Raw genomic sequence first — 19,584 nt, 5'->3', positions numbered from 1 at the left:
CATTCAACGTGCGATTGATTACCGCGATTTTCTTAAACGTAAGGGAAAAGAAGAAGAATACAGAAAGCAGAGAAACGTGCTGCTCGTAGAAAGTATTACCGTGAGCTCGCTGCATCCAGTTCAAAACAAAACTCAAAAGCCATCTGGAAGGTGATCAACCAGTTATCTTGTAAAGATACGGTAAAATCTTCCGTTATTGATATACCTGCTGATGATCTGAACATTCATTTTAAATCTATTGTTGACAAAATAATTACAACTGTTAGATCGAAACAGAATAATCTGGACAAGTTGAAACAGTTTTGTGATTCAAAAAATATTACCCATAATTTAGACATTCCTCTGCTATCTGTTAGCGAAGTCTTCCATTATCTGTTGTGCTTAAAACAAACAGGTAAGACTACTCGTGGTTTGGATAATCTTAATGGGAAAATTCTGAAGTTGTCTGCCCCTTTTATTGCAGAATCCCTTACATATGTTTATAATTTGTGCTGTGACAAATCCTACTTTCCCACTAAAATTAAAGTAGACGAAAGTAATCCCGCTATTTAAATCAGGTAATTCTTCTGACCCCTCCAATTACAGACCAATCTCGATTCTTCCTGTTTTATCAAAACCACTTGAAAAACACATATTTACACACTTGACCACTCATTTGAAGAAATACGATCTTATACATTCCAACCAGTCAGGTTTTAGAGAAAATCATTCGTGCCACACAGCATTAACAAACCTTCTTGAAAGTTGGCTTAGAAGCATTAATAATAATCAACTCTGTGGTGTCCTATTCGTCGATTTTGCTCAAGCTTTCGACGTTATTGATCATGAATTACTCTTAAGAAAATTAGTTGCATGAATGTCACCCCATACTCTTCTCTTTCTTAGCCGGGCGAGAGCAGTCTGTCTGCGTTAATTCAACCGTATCCAGCAAAAGACCTGTGTTATACGGGGTTCCCCGGCCAGGGTTCTGTCCTTGGACAACTACTCTTTTCCCTGTATATTAATGATCTTCCTCTTAGTATTAATGATGACTGCGAACTCTTTGCTGACGATACGACACTACTGATAAGAAATTAGACAAAGTTTATTCATCGTTGCAGAACAGTGTAGACGATCTCATCAATTGGACGGAATATAACCACATGAGTCTTCACCCTAAAAAGACCAAATACATGTTCATTACAAGGCTAAAGAGACAAAACATACGAAACAATCCTCATTTCATATTAATTGGTAACGACGCAATAGAGGAGGTAGGAGATCATAAAGTTTTGGAAGTAAATATCGATAATAATTTGTCTTGGGCCCATCATGTTCGGTCGTTGTGTAAAACAATGTCGAGAAAAATATATCAGTTAAACAGAATTAAACACTTTCTCGATCAGCGCTCAAGGTTATTATACTGTGACGCATTATATACAAACCATCACGGATTATTGTTCGACCATCGGCCAGTGCTAATATTTTAAAACCATTGTATAGTTTACATAGACGAGCGCTGAAACTAATTTTACTTGAACAATCCAGTCTTGTATTTGATGATTATGAGAAACTTAAGATTCTCCCATTAAGAGAAAGATTTCAATTAAATGAAATACTTTCCGGTCGTGCACTTTCGTTGCAAACTTTAAAGTCAAACCAAACCGAAAGTTTAACGTCCCAATTCCAAGGATAGATCTCTTCGAGTCAAGTTTAGCCTATTCTGGTAGCGTCCTGTGGAATTCTCTCCCGGAATTTGTGAGAGTCCCAATGAGTCTCAATACTTTCAAAAAACACCTTTCACTGTATTTAATGTTACATTACGAAAAGTCACAGTGATGGAAGACTTCGTTTAGTTTTTTTTTCATTTGTCCAAAGCATCAGTGTTCATTATATCTACACCAAAACACTCAAAGTTTTGATAACACATTTACTCATGCATGTTTATTCTGCATTATCACACTACGTTACATATATGACGCTTAATATTTGTGTATAATCTGTAATGTGTAAATATTCATATGTTGTTGTTTTTCTCTACCTTTTTGGCTCACGAAGTGTAGCCTATGCGATCGTAACTTTGTCTGTCTGTGCGTGCGTGCGTGCGTGCGTATGTGCGTGCGTGTGTATGTCTGTGGTAGAAACTTTAACATTTCGTCATTTGAAGACGTCACATTATGGCGTAAGAGGGTTAGACGTCACGCGAAGGAATGTCTCGGTCATTGTTATTTTGAGCGGGCCGAGACTATTTGGCAGTCGTGTCTGTAAGTAGGCTACATGCAGATCTAGACAGACAGATCTAGATCTAGTGTCTCGCTTTCTTGCACAGTGTCACCTATGCTTACTGTGTGTGTGTGTGTGTATGTGTGACGGAGTGATTGAGTTTGTGTTACTGTTTGTCGATTTCTTACGTGAGCCTTGAAGGCTTCGCCTCTTGTTTTCTACGTGAATGTCCGTGTAAATATGTGATTAAATTAGTCCCCTCTCTGGGCGAGGGCTGGTTGAAAAAAAGCTCGTTGTATTGCTTATGCCACAACCCTCGAACAATAAAATTTGATTTGATTTGATTTGATTTGATTTGATCTCTCTCCACCCCCTCTCTTTCTCCCTTTCTTTCTCTCTCACCCGCTTTCCTCCCCTCTCTCTCTCTTTCATCAGCGAGCACATCGGCTACCACCACCATCAACAACACCACTGCCACCACCACCACCACCACCGAAGTGACATCCAGCTCTACCACATCGACCACACCGACCACAATGACTACTACCACCACCACCTCCACCACTACCACATCTCCAACGACGACCACAACTTTGTCAACGATGGGACAGGGCGGAGGTGACTCCACGACTCCCCCACCAACGACAGCTCAGACAGCCACGATGTTATCAACGACAGGTAAGCGACAGGACACTTTACGGGAGGCGTCCACTTGTTGTTGACGTCTGTTGGAATCTACACGTACTGCAATATGAGTGTAGAGCTTCGCTTTTCCTTGACATTTAGTCAAGTTTCTGAATAAGTGTTTTCGGTAGACTGGAAATCGAGACGAGGGTAGTGGTGTGTGTGTATGTGTATGTGTTTGTGTATGTGTGTGTGTGGGGGGGGGTGCGCGCGTGTGTGTGTGTCTGTCTGTGTGTGTGTGTGCGTGCGTGCGTGTGGGTATGTGTCTGTGCGTGTCTGTCTGTCTGTGTGTGAAATCGTTCAAATGATTGTGAATTGTAAGAAGGTAGGTTTCAATTTCATTTCTGGACCCTTGATTTGTAGCACATTTTTTAATATTGTAAACATTTTCGAATTCGCCGTCAACATTTTAACTCTCGACCAAATAAATGGTCTCGGCCATTTGTGTTTCACTGTACTTCGTGAAGAGGTTGAGAATCAATTAGAAACTGTGTGGGTTTTTTTTTAATATTTGAAACAAATGTGGGGAATGGCCGTTTACAAGGTACCGCACCATATACACAGTCTTTGACCCAAAGTGGAGGGTGGGCGTTTGCTCGATAATGGGCGTTTACAAGGTAGTTTACGGTATACGTATTTCCAGCAGGGGACACAGCGAGACCTGGGGCGGACGATCAGTGGGAAGGACCCGTGTCCACCATGCTGCTGATTAGGCTGATTAGTCCCCTGTACGCTCTGCTGCTCATCATCCTCGTCACGCTCTGCTGCTGTTTCTGCTGCCGTCTTCCCCGCGACACCGCGCGTAGGGTCCGCAAGAGTGTGGCTGGTAAGTGTGCTGCTGGTGCTTGTCGTGATGATGATGGTGATGGTGATGATGGTGATGATGATGATGATGATGATGATGATGATGATGATGAGGATGATGATGATGTCGATGATGCCGATGATGAGGATGAGGATGATGATATACAGATGTCGTACACGCTATTTTTGCACTCTGATATGTATCTGCAATGTATGAAAACAGCCTTTTTTCTTCTTTTTAATGATGTATAGAGATAGTGGCCAGACGAAGCTTGACCGCCGTCAAAGTCGACGAAGCAGGCAGGAATCACGCCGGCGTCAGCAGTCATGTCTATGACGACCCTGAGGGTAAGATGCTGTATGTGGGTGTGTGTGTGTGTGGGGGGGGGTGTCTGTGTGTATCTGTGTCTGTATTGATGTGTATCTGTGTCTGTATTAGTGTGTATTTGTGTCTGTATTAGTCTGTGTCTGTGTCTGTATCAGTGTGTATATATGTGTCTGTATCAGTATGTATCTGTGTCTGTATCAGTGTGTATCTGTGTCTGTATTAGTCTGTGTCTGTATCAGTGTGTATTTGTGTCTGTATCAGTGTGTATTTGTGTCTGTATCAGTGTGTATCTGTGTCTGTATTAGTCTGTGTCTGTGTCAGTGTGTATATATATATATGTGTCTGTATCAGTGTGTATCTGTGTCCGTAACATTGTCTGTCTGTACCAGTGTACCTCAGCTCAGACCGTGCACAAAGTGGAAGAGAAATGCACAGAAGAAGACAGAACCAGCCAGATAGTGGTACTAGTCAGTTCGGGATTTACATCGACTGTCCCTCGACTCCGTTCGTCAGTTAGTAACGTTTCTCCCTTCGTCAGTTAGTAACGATTCTCCTTTCGTCAGTTAGTAACGTTTCTCCTTTCGTCAGTTAGTAATGTTTCTCCTTTCGTCAGTTAGTAACGCTTCTCCTTTCGTCAGTTAGTAACGCTTCTCCTTTCGTCAGTTAGTAACGATTCTCTTTTCGTCAGTTAGTAACGCTTCTCCTTTCGGTCAGTCAGTAACGATTTTCCTTTCGTCAGTTAGTAACGCTTCTCCTTTCGTCAGTTATTAACGCTTCTCCTTTCGTCAGTTAGTAACGATTCTCTTTTCGTCAGTTAGTAACGATTCTCTTTTCGTCAGTTAGTAACGCTTCTCCTTTCGTCAGTTAGTAACGCTTCTCCTTTCGTCAGTTAGTAATGATTCTCCTTTCGTCAGTTAGTAACGATTCTCCCTTCGTCAGTTAGTAACGATTCTCCTTTCGTCAGTTAGTAACGATTATCTTTTCGTCAGTTAGTAACGCTTCTCCTTTCGACAGTTAGTAACGCTTCTCCTTTCGTCAGTTAGTAACGCTTCTTCTTTCGTCAGTTAGTAACGCTTCTCCTTTCGTCAGTTAGTAACGCTTCTTCTTTCGTCAGTTAGTAACGTTTCTCCTTTCGTCAGTTAGTAACGATTCTCCTTTCGTCAGTTAGTAACGATTCTCTTTTCGTCAGTTAGTAACGATTCTCTTTTCGTCAGTTAGTAACGCTTCTCCTTTCGTCAGTTAGAAACGCTTCTCCTTTCGTCAGTTAGTAACGTTTCTCCTTTCGTCAGTTAGTAACGTTTCTCCTTTCGTCAGTTAGTAACGTTTCTCCTTTCGTCAGTTAGTAACGTTTCTCCTTTCGTCAGTTAGTAACGATTCTCTTTTCGTCAGTTAGTAACGCTTCTCCTTTCGTCAGTTAGTAACGATTCTCCTTTCGTCAGTTAGTAACGATTCTCCTTTCGTCAGTTAGTAACGATTCTCCTTTCGTCAGTTAGTAACGATTCTCCTTTCGTCAGTTAGTAACGATTCTCTTTTCTCAGTCGCAGGAGGAGGAGAGGGTAGACGCGTAGTCGTACATCAGTTGTAGTAGGAGGAGGAGGAGTCAACTAGTAGTACTGTAGCAGTAGCACTAGCGGCATTAATTAGCAGTAGTAGTGGTGGTAGAAGGAGTAGCAGTCGTCGTAGTAGTCGTCGTAGTAGTAGCAGAAGTAGTTGTCGTCGTAGTCGTAGTAGTGGTAGTAGTAGTAGTAGCAGGAGTAGTCGTAGTAAAATGAATAGTAGTCGTCGTCGTCGTCGCCGTAGTATAGTAGCAGCAGAAGTAGCCATTGTCGTCTTCGTCGTACCGTAGTAGTAGAAGTAGCAGAAGTAGTCGTCGTTGTCGTTGTCGTCGTAGTAGTAGTAGTAGTAGTCGAAGAAGTAGTAGTAAAAGTAGTTGTAGTTTCCTGAACATTTCCCAACATAAATGAATATTTGGATATATTTTGATTCTAAGCTAGGTTCAGTCGATCATTCGTAGATTTTCATTCGTGCAGGTTAATATATCGACATAATTATACTGAATTGAAACCTTCCCTTCTGTGCCCTGTTTGTCCAAGTATCCCCGGGCTTTTGCATACAACTTGGGGGTGTGTTTTCTTCCACGTAGATCGTTTCGTTAAAATTCAACAACCGAGTCCCAAATTTAATTAACTCTCTCCGGGGACAGTCCACACTGTAGTTATGTCCCTTGAACATGAAAATAAAGTTGACAGAATGAATCAAGTTCCACGTGAAAATTATTGCTTTATACCATTAAATCATCGCTTTTCAGCGCGATTGACCACATTTTCAAACAAATGACCTGGGCCCTCTCTGAAAGAAATCCTAACTCGCGACAGCTGTACTTGATTTGGGACACTGTGCTCCAACTTTACCTCTGAGATGTTTTATCGTTTCCTTCTTTATTCGATCCCTGATGACGATAAAATAAAAGGAGGAGGGGAAGAGTTCTACCTTCATCCAGTCTCAACCGGAGCCGCCAACGTCTCCCCCTCCCAGCAGAAGAAGAAATCCCCCGCCCCAAAGTACCCCTCCCTCGGCCCAAGTGCTCTCGACATGGATCCCCTCCAAGCGCCCACCCCAGCAGCGCGCACCAAGACTGCAACACAAATCGCGGACGGCGACTCTAACCCAAGGGAAGAGGGCCGAGAGTTGGTCGAGGGTGGAAACAACAACATTGCACAACAGTATACGTATGTATAATTTGTTTCGTTTTTTTCTTTAAATGTAGTGTGCGTCTGTCTTTAAAGGTCCTTGTCTACATGTTTATGCATAAATAGACATTTGACCATTAAAATGCTGAGTCTATTCCCTACAAAATATCAAAAATACACACCCCTTCGATCAAGAAGAACGAAGCAAGGGTATCCGTTTGAAAATTCATTGTAGTATTCCAGCATAGTAGAATATCCTTATTTGGGAAATGCCGAGGGCAAAACTCCTCTCGAATACCGTGCCTTTCGTTCGTTTAAAAAAAATCGTGGACAGCGCTCCAATATCCAGTGTCAAACTGTTGCTGTGACTGTGTAGGCGTGACTGTCAGCAAAGAGACATGAATTTGATTGGTCGATATTTTTAGGCAAAGCACATGTTCTCAGCAAACAGAAAACAAAATATTGGAAGTGTCTGAGACACTACCCAAAAATAAAAACTTTTTTTTACATAATTATATGTTTTTTTCTATAACTTTTTTTCTCTATGGTTCTTTCATCATCTGACTTAACTTTTTATCGAATTCTAACCATAAGTTTAGTGACAAAAAGCAAAAATGTAGACGACCACCTTTAAGTGTTTGTATAAGGGACAGGTTGTAAGATTAGGCTTTGCCTAAAACCTTTAAACTTTTGTAATAAAGTTCTGAGTACTCTCTCTTTCTCTCTGTCTCTCTCTGTGTCTATCTCTGTCTCTGTCTCTGTATCTCTCGAGGTATTACACACCGGTGCGACCGAAACTAAGGTATCAATAAACTACGCTTGTGCATCGGGTTGAAAGTATACCCTGATCCCTCGGAGATATACCTCCACTCCGGTCTGAACGACCTCACGTGACATGTTATATGGTAGAAGAGCATGCTGTCGCTTATTCTCCTTCTGAAGATGAGGTATACCTTCACTTCGGTTAGACTGAAACGATGCTCAAGCAGCGGAATTTGTGTGTGTTTTGTTTCAGAGCAAACTGATGTTATTTTATCCTAACAAACAAGAAGATATTCTCACGCACCGCCTTGTTCAGGATATTCACTAGTTGACAATGATGTGTGCTAATAAATAAGCAATGAAACGAACAAAGGAAAGAACGACCGAACGAAAGAACAAATGAACCAAAGAACGGACGGACGGACGGACGGACGGACGGACGGACGGACGGACGGACGGACGGACGGACGAATTGACGGACGGACGGACGGACGGACGGACGGACGGACGGACGGACTGACGGACAGACTGACGGACGGACCAACGGGCAGACTGATTGAGGGGCGGACCGATGGACAGGGGGTGGGGGGAGGGTGGGGGGGGGGGGGTGTTACGGGTAACCCCTCCTGATCCGGTCCTGCAGGGTATTCCTTCAACCCTCTGCACAAGAGCAATCTTTTGATACAGACTGAAGGACGGACGGACTGACGGACGGACTGATGGACTGACCGACAGACTGTCGGACGGACGTACGGACGGACATACGGACGGACTAAAAGGACGAAGGAACGAATGAACGAAGGAAATAACGAAGGAACGAAAGAGCGAACGAACCAACCCACGAATGAACGAAAGAACGAACGAACGAACGAACGAACGAACGAGCAAACAAACAAACAAGCAAACAAACAAAAAAAACCACAAATAAACAAGCAAACAATAAACAATATGTGCAAACTGGCGCATTTTCAGAGCATTTGTCAAACGTTTGGAGGAGGTTTACGGTTAGGCCAGGGTGGGGGGGGGGGGGGTTGTCCCACCAACAATGAGGAACATTCCCCCCCCCCTCTCTCTCTCTCCTGTAGTTCGGCCCTGCACAAGAGGAATTTATTGATACGGACTCAGTGAAGGAAGAACGGATTGACTGACGGACGGACGGACTGACGGACGTACTGAAGGACTGTCGGACGGACTGTTGAACGAACGAACGAACGAACGAACGAACGAACGAACGAACAAACGAACGAACAAACGAACAAATTAGCAAATGAATACATACATTCGCAGAGAGAAAAAGGCAAAAGGTACATTTGTGGAGTCAGTAAGGGGGGTGGGTGGACTTCCGGAACCCAGGAACCTTGGGAGTCCACCCTGGCCTAGATCACACACACTGATCCGACACACACTGACACACTGACACACACACGTGACACACACACACACACCACACACAACGTGACCACACACACATGGGCACACACACAGACACACCCCCACACCGGCACACACACACACACACACACACACACACACGCACGCACACACACACAAGGGCGGATCTGGGGGGGGTACACGGGTTACGTAACCCCCCCACCCCCCAAAAAAGAGGTAATTTATTGGCTCAGGATGCACCAGATAGCTCTATTTTGCTTCTTTGGATAAAAAAAATTTCCGGGGGGGCATGCCCCCGGACCCCCCTAGAGGCTTAGGCGCCTTCGGCGCCGTCAACTTGTATCTTCGCAGTCATTTTGTAACCCCCCCCCCTCCAAAGTGAATTGATCCGCCCTTGCACACACACACACACACACACACTGTGACACACACACGTACACACACGTACACTAGTGACACACACACACACACACATACACAAACACACACACACACACATACACAAACACATACTGACACACTCGCAACTGACATATCAGAGGGGGGTGGTAAGTCATTTGAACGTTTAAATTCTTTTGTCACAAATTTTAAAAAACCCATCAACAATAGCATAAACTCCCGTCTTTTTAGTGGAAACTGACCTATGAGAGTAGTTTCCCTTGTTTGGGCCAAACAATGGCGTCAGCGAAGGGAAATCCTACCATCTGTATCTGTATAGATCTGTGAGCGAGTCACAGTCGTTCTTGCGTGAAAGAGGCGTCACGTTTAGCGATTACCGCAGGCATGAACTGTCCGATTTAGTGCAGAAAGCATTTGAAATCAAGTTGCCCATCGATCCCGAGGCGCTGATCGAGGATCGAGCCGAAGTGATCGGCTTGAAACTGCGCGATTTAGCCGGTCCAGAAAACCCACGACGACGCAATGTTCAGAGCTCTGCAGAATCCTGGTTTCTTGTCAGGAAGTACCAACATAAACATTCTACCTGACTTTTCTGAGTTTGATGTGTGCACGTACCAGCTCAGTGCATCAAATGCGTCTGTTGCCAGTGTGCGGGATTATCGTAAATCAGAAGGATTCCAGATGATGAGAGATGGATAATTATGTGGTAGAATTTATACAAGCGTGTGGCATCCCATCACTGCCATCAGAGCCCCCAACAGATGGCTATTTTGCTGTCAAAAGCAAAGTGAAGCCAAGAACCCAGTGACTGGTGCAAAATTTTATTCACAGTGGATTGTAATGACAAGTGTGGACATGGACATAAGGAGCTGCATTTTGTCAGCCTTCTGCACCTGCAAGGGAGGGTATGTTCATATTTTGCTCGTTATTGTTAACACATTTAGCAGGCTGTCTATTCTTCCTTACATCTACACCAAGATAAAGGGAAGTAAAGCTAGCTAACTAACTAACCAGGATGTCAGGCAGTATTTTTTTTAATTTTAATTTTTATTTTATTTTTTTGGGCGGGGGGACTATTTTAATGGTTGATTGACTTTTAGGCCATAACAAACTTTGGTACAGGCCATCAGTAGACTTGCACTGTTTGTAACTTATCTATTTCATTTAAATTAAACTGATCTACATACATGTGTATGCAAACAACAGTTGTGGGCAGAATGATGAAGTCATTGTGTGTGCTTTATACTGAAGTGTTAAAAAATTAATTAACCTTTTCAGCATTAGTGTTGCGACTTCATAACTTTAAGATGTCCAACTCATATATTACTCCCTATTTTAGTATTTGTCATTGTACCAATGACATTTAAAACCTAAAAGTTAAAATCTGGTGTAATGTCTGAACAGCTTGTGCTGGGGAAGCACACAGTAGTGTCATTCATGTTGAGAGGGTTAACTATTTTAGCACTGTATAAATGCATCATTACAATTTACATTGAATTCGTAAACTGTTGCAGATTGGATGGTTATTGCCGCCATGTTCTGGCCACACTGTATGAGGTCATCGACTACAGAACTGACAGCAAAACGAGCGTCACTTCCGAGTCCTGCAGATGGGTGCGACGTGCAACTGAGAGCAGCAACGGAGTACTACTGACTGACATCCAAACAGATCTAGTCCAAAGGCCTGCAAATGACACGTAAGTAAAATTCTATAGATCTTGGAGTAGGTAACTGAGATTAAAATTGATTGCACGTACAGGGGGGGGGGGGGGGGGGGGGGTTCATTTTAGCTCGCTCATAGATCACAGAGTAAATATTTGATTGATTGATATGCAACTTACATAGCACACATATCCACACACTAGGTGTATGCTCAAGGCGCTTGGATGATGTTCTAGTCCTCCCTCGTGGTGGCTGTCTCACCCTGTGGTGAGACCAGTGACTCGGCTGCCGCCGGCGCTTAGTAGTATTAGTAGTACTGATGTAACACCACAGGGATAGGTGTATGCTGGGTGTGTCCGTGTTTCTATAGGCCACTTTAATGCTGACAGATCTTTATTTTGCATACGTCACTAGGTGTGTACACTACACACACTGAACCTCGGTTTAAGGTCTCATCCGACAGTATGTGCATGTATTTTATAATTTTAAGAAGTCAAAAAGATAATTCATTCGAATCATTGTACAAAATTATCATAATTTACAAGATTGTACAACATCAGTTCAAGTTGCATGACACTGACAGGAAGATTAGACAACAAAAAAAAAAAGTCTGTTCCTGATCACCCGACGAACCCTAGCTTGGACTCAGAGGTTTGGGGTCGGGGGTGGGATGGCAAGCATAACATTGATAGATGACTATAGTTTTGCAGTGGTTTGCTGTCTTGTACTATGAGTGTTAACAGCAATTGTTTATAATTTGTTACTCAACTTACAGTAAGGACAATTAGCTTTTCTCAGCAACTGCTAACAATTGTGACTTGCAACAGCGCTTCCTTAAACATTGGGACACTTCTTTTGTTGTTGTTGAACATTTAATGGCTATAGTGTAGAAACTAGAAATGCTGAGATACATTGATGTAGTCATGAACAACAGCAACAACAAAAACAAGAACATGTTTTGAATTCTGATAGCTAGTGAAACTGACAGCTTGATTAGAATTATGTAGTTTTTGCAATTGCTGACTGAGTTGCATCCTTTGGTTTTACCTTGCATTGATTATCACCTTTGCTGACAATTGACTCATTGAGTGCCGTATTGAGTAACGTATAGTTATTTTATTTCAAGTTAACTTCTGCATGATGTTAATCCTACTCAAACTTAGTCAAAGTAAGGTATCATTATTTATGAAAAATGTGAAGTTGAAGATACAAATTAATGAGAAAATTTGTGTATTTTTCTGTACACTCTTGCTATTTACTGTTTCAGTGCTGAACCATTTGCTTGAATTCTTGATCAGATGATGACAGAGTGACACCTGGTGGTACCCAATAAAACTGCCTTTGCTGCTATAACTACAAGCAATTTCTACAATTCAGAACAGTAAGTGCATGAGGTTCCATTTTAAGCTGTCAAGAGTAAATCTCAGGAATAGATTAGAAGATTTAGTTATGTCACACGTCTTGCTTTCTTGACTTTTCTCACACTCTCTTGTCAGACTCAGAGAGTGCATGATTGTACATTTTTTTTACAGTAATTTTTAATGTTCCTAATTGGAAAACAAATGTGTCATAATGTTAGTGTTTAGGATAACTATATGGCAGAGAGAATCATGGAAATGATTGGGTGATGGGGGTGTGTCGCTGGTGTGCAAGAGGGTGGGTGGGTGTGGAGAGAGTAGTCATGGTAGTCAACTACTAACTAAAAGATTACTGATTGCATACATTTAGTGTTTATTGATTTGGAGGGTGGGGGAGGAAGGCAAGCAGTATTATTACATGTGTATGGGTATACTAGTTGTGCGTGTTCCAAATGGGGGTGGAGGTTGGCATGGCAAGCAATAGCTCAGTCGGTATAGTGGCCTTGAAACCAGTTGTGGGGATTTATTTCTCAGAATTAACGTTGTGCAGACTCTGCTTGGTTTCTGAATAGCTTATTAAGCCTGTGACTGTGTGCATACATAAAGATCTCAAGTTCACAGTTTCAGGGCTTGGAATTAATGGAAACATCAACACACATGCAGGAAAAACTCAAAAAAAGGAGGGGGGGGGGGGGGAGTTTGGTCCCACGGTAGTGTTTGAATGAAAGCAATCTTACTTTTTAAGAGGGTAATATGACGGGCGCGGTGGTAAGACGTCGGCCTCCTAATCGGGAGGTCGTGAGTTCGAATCCCGGTCGCTGCCGCCTGGTGGGTTAAGAGTGGAGATTTTTCCGATCTCCCAGGTCAACTTATGTGCAGACCTGCTAGTGACTTAACCCCCTTCGTGTGTACACGCAAGCACAAGACCAAGTGCGCACGGAAAAGATCCTGTAATCCATGTCAGAGTTCGGTGGGTTATAGAAACACGAAAATACCCAGCATGCTTCCTCCGAAAGCGGCGTATGGCTGCCTAAATGGCGGGGTAAAAACGGTCATACACGTAAATTTCCACTCGTGCAAAAACACGAGTGTACGAGGGAGTTTCAGCCCACGAACGCAGAAGAAGAAGAAGAAGAAGAGGGTAATCTTGCAGGACTATGATTCTTACATTGGTAGTTGACTAGTGTAGTTGTGGTTTTGTACTAGTGAGGAATGTCATCTATGTCATGTGATTTCTTGCTTCTTCTTTTTGTGTGTGCAGCTAAAGATGTTGGACCTTGCCTACAGCCTAGTTTTGCATCTCCAACACCGTGGCTTTTCTCTGAGACACCACAGAAAACACAGCCTTTTCTGCTGCTGAAAGGTAAACATTAGGTTAAATTTGTGTTTGTTTTGATTTGTATGTTTTCCTTTTGTAGTCTATGGCAGGAGATTTGTGCAGGTGTACAAATGGTAGAGGTGTCAGAGGAAATGTCCACTTGTTACTTGTCTCTATATCAGTATATATGTATCACAAATACGCATCAAATGTACTGATAGAGACCACATGGACAATTTCAAGCACTTTTCTGCCAGGGGTAGGGTCAGCTATGTAAGAATCATGTCTTACTCTGTTCATGCAAAAATAAGGTTCTGCATTTGAATGAGTTTGAATCAGGCACCTGTGTTTTTGCTCTTGTTTGTGCCCTCTTGTGAACTGTTAACTTATGAACAACCACCCCAGCAAGCAACTCTTTACTGTTCTGAGCACAACAGAAGGGCGCATGGTCTGGGCATATGGATGGTAAACACATCTCATGCACAAGTACAGGCCTGAAAGTGGCAAGTATTTTCAATTACTCGCCATGGCGAGTAAAAATCATGTAAATGGTGAGTAGAAATGTTAATCTACTCGCCACATGCGAGTAAAGTTGATAAAACAAATGGTTGTTTTGACGAGTAAAGTTTCAGTAAATTATGAGAAGTACATGTACTAGCAGTGCTTCATTTTGTGGACTTTCAGTGCTGAAGTATGATTGTGTGGATTGATCATTTTGTATTCTGTTATTCAGATTGCCACTTGCTTTCTTTTACATATATTTACAAGTTGGTGGCTGATTTGTGTGTGTTGCAGAACACAGGTCCATGAATAAAAGAACCCAGCTGGTATTCTTCATTCATGGAAAATGAAAGGAAATTTATCAGCCAGGATTCACCACTCACTCTGCTAAGGGGGAACCCCGGTCAGCCCTACAGTGGATGAACAGCTTGGTCCTTGGAGGGAAAGGTAACCACTGCAGCACTTTAGAAGGGGTCTATGTCGACCAACAGTGGCTGTATTCCCTGTGTGTTAATTTCCTGTACATATACACTAGGGAATATACTTCCGTTAGACGCCATGGAGTTACTTCAAGCTTACGAGAGTGAAAGTGATTCAATGGACGAGAGTACCAGCGAGGAAAACATAATACCAGGCTGTTGGGGGTGGGGGTGCAGATGTTTCTTTAACTAAATCCGTTTTGATAAACGGTCGAAGCATGTTTTGCTTGACTGGATGCCGCACGCGATTTCAGGATTTTAAATAGATTCTCCTATCTAACCGCAGTCACGCGCTTGGCGCAAGATTGTACGATATTATACTTCTCTACAGAAAATCCAACTGTATTCCCGGTACACAGGGAAAACACCTATGGCTATGGGGAATACACCTTCTTTTGGTCGACATAGACCCCTTCAACCTTACAATATGTGAATGTGTAGAATATTATGCTTTTGCTTAAAGCTTGTTACATTATGACTAAGACAGAAATGTTAATCATTCCCTTGGTGCAAATCATAAAAAGAACAATAGTGATCTGATATACTGTAGATCAATCGAGGAAAAGGTGTGTATGACCTAGAAGAAACTGGTTTTGAAAGTGCTGAGGATGGATGGAACATTGATGCAATATCATTTACTACATTGAACCTGGGTTTCAAACTGAAGTGCTTTTTTATGCTTCTTGTTGTTATATATACGGTCTCGATTGACTCCTGTGTTCAAGAGACTGTAAACAACCATAAACAATCTTGTGTTGTTGTTATGTGGTAGTGGTTTTGCTGTTGTCTAGCATCTACTCGTAATTGGCTTTATCAAATGCACCAGAAACGAGCATGAGTTTGTCGGATTAGTGAACTGTTTGAAAAACTTTAATGTATTTGTGGTTGACAGGTTGTTATTATTTCTATATTGTGTTCTTCTTTTTCTCAGGTGGGCTGTCTTCTGAAACATATGAATCGGGAGCGTCACATCTTTCTTCCTGAGACATCCCCTCTTGAAAATGGTGTGGCGTTTAGCTGAATGGAAACGTGGCAGTGTCCTGTTTTTCATAGCTTCGATGCGCGAAGTTGGGGATTTCAGCAGAGAATTTATTGATTGATTAATTAATTAGTTATTTAAGCTCACCTCACTCCTTAGTGTTATTTAGGGGGATGGGGGGGGGGGGGGTGGTGTTGGCCTGGATCTTGTTAGTGAACTTTTTTTCTGGCAACTCGCATCAGAAATTCCAGGTTTGCTTTCAAGGCAATAGACGGTTTTTGAAAATAATTCTGTTAGGATTATCAATCAATCAATCAATGAGGCTTATATCGCGCATATTCCGTGGGTACAGTTCTAGGCGCTCAGCAGTGATGCCGTGTGAGATGAAATTTTATACGGCCAGTAATTGCAGCCATTTCAGCGCATATTTACCTTTCACGGCCTATTATTCCAAGTCACACGGGTATAGATAGACAATTATTAACTGTGCCAAAGCAATTTTGCCAGGAAAGACCCTTTTGTCAATCGTGGGATCTTTAACGTGCACACCCAATGTAGTGTACACGGGGGGGAGTTCGGACACCGAAGAGAGTCTGCACACAAAGTTGACTCTGAAATAAATTTCCGCCGAACCTGGGATCGAACTCACGCTGACAGCGGCCAACTGAATACAAATCCAGCGCGCTACCAACTGAGCTATATCCCCGCCCCAATTATCAGCAGTCCGGAGGTGTAAAAATCCCTGTACTGCAGTCAGGTTTTTCAAAACATCTCGAGCACGCTCTACGCCTCTGACAGGCTGTATCCCACAATCGGGACAAACGACCAACTTGGATGTGTATGCCATGCGCACAATATGATACCCCTTGCCTTTAAAAATCAGCGGTCACGAGTTCATCAGAGTTCAGAATTTGTTGTGTAAAAGATAGCCGCTGTCAGCTAGCCATTCGTGGCTCAGGTGATTGTATTTAATACAAATTTAAAAAAAGGTTTCTTATGTAGCGCACGCCGCACAGCATACACATCACAGTCAGTCGCTTGTCCTGATCGCAGGATAGCGTGAAACATGCTCCGGGAGACTGACAATAATCCTTACATAGTTATTTAAAGAAATTGTGTATTGGTACAGCATGTTATGCATGTACTAAGATAGCTATTTGTAAATATTTGGTAGATATATATGGTGGTGTCCCGAATTGCTCCCTCCCAATTTGCCCCATCCCATATGGTCCCCAATTATTCTTGCATTTTGCTGTGAGTAACATAACGTGTGCAAAGGCATTTGTCTGAAGCGCATTTCCAAAAAGACCCCCCGCGGGTTAGGGGGAAGAATTTACCCGATGCTCCCCAGCATGTCGTAAGAAGCGACTAACGGATTCTGTTTCTCCTTTTACCCTTGTTAAGTGTTTCTTATATAGTCAATGTTTGTAAAGATTTTAGTCAAGCAGTATGTAAGAAATGTTAAGTCCTTTGTACTGGAAACTTGCATTCTCCCAGTAAGGTAGTATATTGTACTACGTTGCAAGCCCCTGGAGCAATTTTTTTATTAGTGCTTTTGTGAACAAGAAACAATTAACAAGTGGCTCTATCCCATCTCCCCCCCTTTCCCTGTCGCGATATAACCTTCGTTAAACACCAATTAAAGAAAGAATTTCCAAAAAGCATAGTTACCATTTGTTTTTTTAAATCTGAATTCGTGACTGTTGTTCTTGAATACTCTTTCGTTTAGGTTTCCAAAAATGCTGATTTAAAGGGGAAGGATAGTTGAAACTGTAACCGTTCACATTTTGCTCCCAGATTTGCAGTTGTTGTTTTTACTAGGAGTTTGGACGGGCTCGGTGTTCTTGTGGATAAGACATCGGCCTCCTATTCAGAAGGTCATGAGTCAAAATCGCGGCCGCCTGGTAGGTTAAAGGTGGAGAATTTTCTGATCTCCAAGGTCATTGCTTATGTGCAGACCTGCTAGTGCCTTATCCTCCTTCGTGTGTACACGCAAGCACAAGACAAAGTGCGCACGGAAAAGATCCTGTAACCCATGTCAGAGTTTGGTGGGTTATAGAAACACAAAAATACCCTGCATGCTTCCCCCGAAAGCGGCGTATGGCTGCCTGAATGGTGGGGTAAAAACGGTCATACACGTAAAAATCCACTCGTGCAAATTTGTGAGTGAACGTGGGAGTTTCAGCCCATGAGCGAAGAAGAAGAAGAACTATGAGTTTTACTCTTTTAAAAAAATGATTTTCAAATTCGAAGATTGCCACAACAGTAGTCTATCTCATCCGACTTGAACCCTTCAGACTCCCTGTACATGTACTTGCAGTTTAAACTCATATTTTGTCTGAGTAGTAGGTTTTGCCTTTCACGCCTCGTGGCGTGTAGGGCAGCGATTTTGTCTGAGAATAGTTTTCAAATGCAAAGTCCTTCAGAAAAACTGCGAGATAAAAATCTGGAGTGCTAATATCGTGTTGGTGTACCTTCCACTCAGTGGCCGAGTGGTAACGCACTTGCGCTCGATCGGAAGCGAGAGGTTGCGAGTTCGACCCTGGGTCAGGGCGTTAGCAATTTTCTGCCCCCTTTCCTAACCTAGGTGGTGGGTTCAAGTCTTTCGGATGAGACGAAAAACCGAGGTCCCTTCGTGTACACTACATTGGGGTGTGCACGTTAAAGATCCCACGATTGACAAAAGGGTCTTTCCTGGCAAAATTGTATAGGCATAGATAAATTTTCATCAAAATGTCCACCAAAATACCCGTGTGACTTGGAATAATAGGCCGTGAAAAGCAGGATATGCGCCGAAATGGCTGCGATCTGCTGGCCGATGTGAATGCGTGATGTATTGTGTAAAACAATATTCCATCTCACACGGCATAAATAAATCCCTGTGCCTTGAATATGTGCGCGATATAAATTGCATAAAATAAAATTAAAATAAAATCCCTGAGCTTAGAACTGTACCCACAGAATACGCGCAATATAAGCCTCATATTGATTGGTATGTAAGAAATGTTAAAGTCCTTTGTACTGGAAACTTGCATTCTCCCAGTAAGGTAGTATATTGTACTACGTTGCAAGCCCCTGGAGCAATTTTTTTATTAGTGCTTTTGTGAACAAGAAACAATTAACAAGTGGCTCTATCCCATAAATATAGCCTTATAAATGTACTCCGTGACTGTATTTGTATATGGTGAAAAGGAGAAGATATAAAATTTGTGAAATAGGACTTCGTATTTGGTTTTGTCATAATGAATTTGTTGTTTCTCTGTGTGTGTGTGTGTGTGTGTGTGTGTGTGTGTGTGTGTGTGTGTGTGTGTGTGTGTGTGTGTGTGTGTGTGTGTGTGTGTGTGTGTGAGCATGCATGCATGCATGCGTGCTTATGTGTGAGTGCACAATTGTGTGTGTGTATTAATCCAGCAGAAACAGCTTCTCTTCCATACATTTGAATCATTTATATTGATACCACATGGAGACTATTCTGAACACACAAGCGTGGTTTTCTCTCTACAGTGCTTTTCCTAAAGTTAAATATTGAATTTTTAAATTTAAAAGTTTTTGGCACACCACTTTAAGATAATGCTCAAGGAAAATAAATAGTCTTCTTTTTTCATTAACGCTTTTTCTCACAGTGATGTCAGAGTCATGCACCGTTTTATGCTTGGGAAGCGCACTATACTCACTTTGAAACGTGCATAGTGTCAAAAGAAATCACACACACACACACACACAAACACACACACACACACACACACACACTGAAAGTATGAAGAAGCCCCTCCAACTTTTGGTTGAGTTTGACTGCATTACCTTGAGGAGACTGACGACACTTCACAATGGAAAGAAAAATAACTTTTACATTTCAGTGATTTGTTTTAAGTACAAAAGTACAAGTGAAAGTAGAAATAAATTAACGTGACACTATCCCGTAATCACATATCAGGGTCAACTATAATCAGTCCATTGGTTTACAAAACTTTATTCAATTTGTTATCATGACAGAAACAATGCATTGTTTTTTTAAGATAACTCAAG

General features: G+C 42.3%; 1 protein-coding gene across 3 annotated transcripts in view; it reads left to right on the top strand.

Moving 5' to 3' along the window:
* Window positions 1-19,584, top strand: part of LOC138979806 (mucin-2-like) — a 74,800-nt gene that overhangs the window by 2,190 nt on the left and 53,026 nt on the right. For 2 of the 3 annotated variants that reach the window (XM_070352547.1, XM_070352545.1), the window contains exons 2-5: window positions 2,638-2,880; window positions 3,530-3,712; window positions 3,943-4,038; window positions 6,489-6,747. In XM_070352547.1, coding sequence (XP_070208648.1) covers window positions 2,638-2,880; window positions 3,530-3,712; window positions 3,943-4,038; window positions 6,489-6,747 — 781 coding nt within the window. The remainder of the gene's footprint in view (window positions 1-2,637; window positions 2,881-3,529; window positions 3,713-3,942; window positions 4,039-6,488; window positions 6,748-19,584) is intronic. The other variant, XM_070352546.1, reaches the window with a different exon arrangement.

This window comes from Littorina saxatilis, linkage group LG11 (genome assembly GCF_037325665.1).
Source record: "Littorina saxatilis isolate snail1 linkage group LG11, US_GU_Lsax_2.0, whole genome shotgun sequence".
NCBI lineage: Eukaryota > Metazoa > Mollusca > Gastropoda > Littorinimorpha > Littorinidae > Littorina > Littorina saxatilis.
The sequence above is the reverse complement of the archived record's forward strand: the minus strand, read 5'-3'. Positions and strand labels throughout refer to the sequence as shown.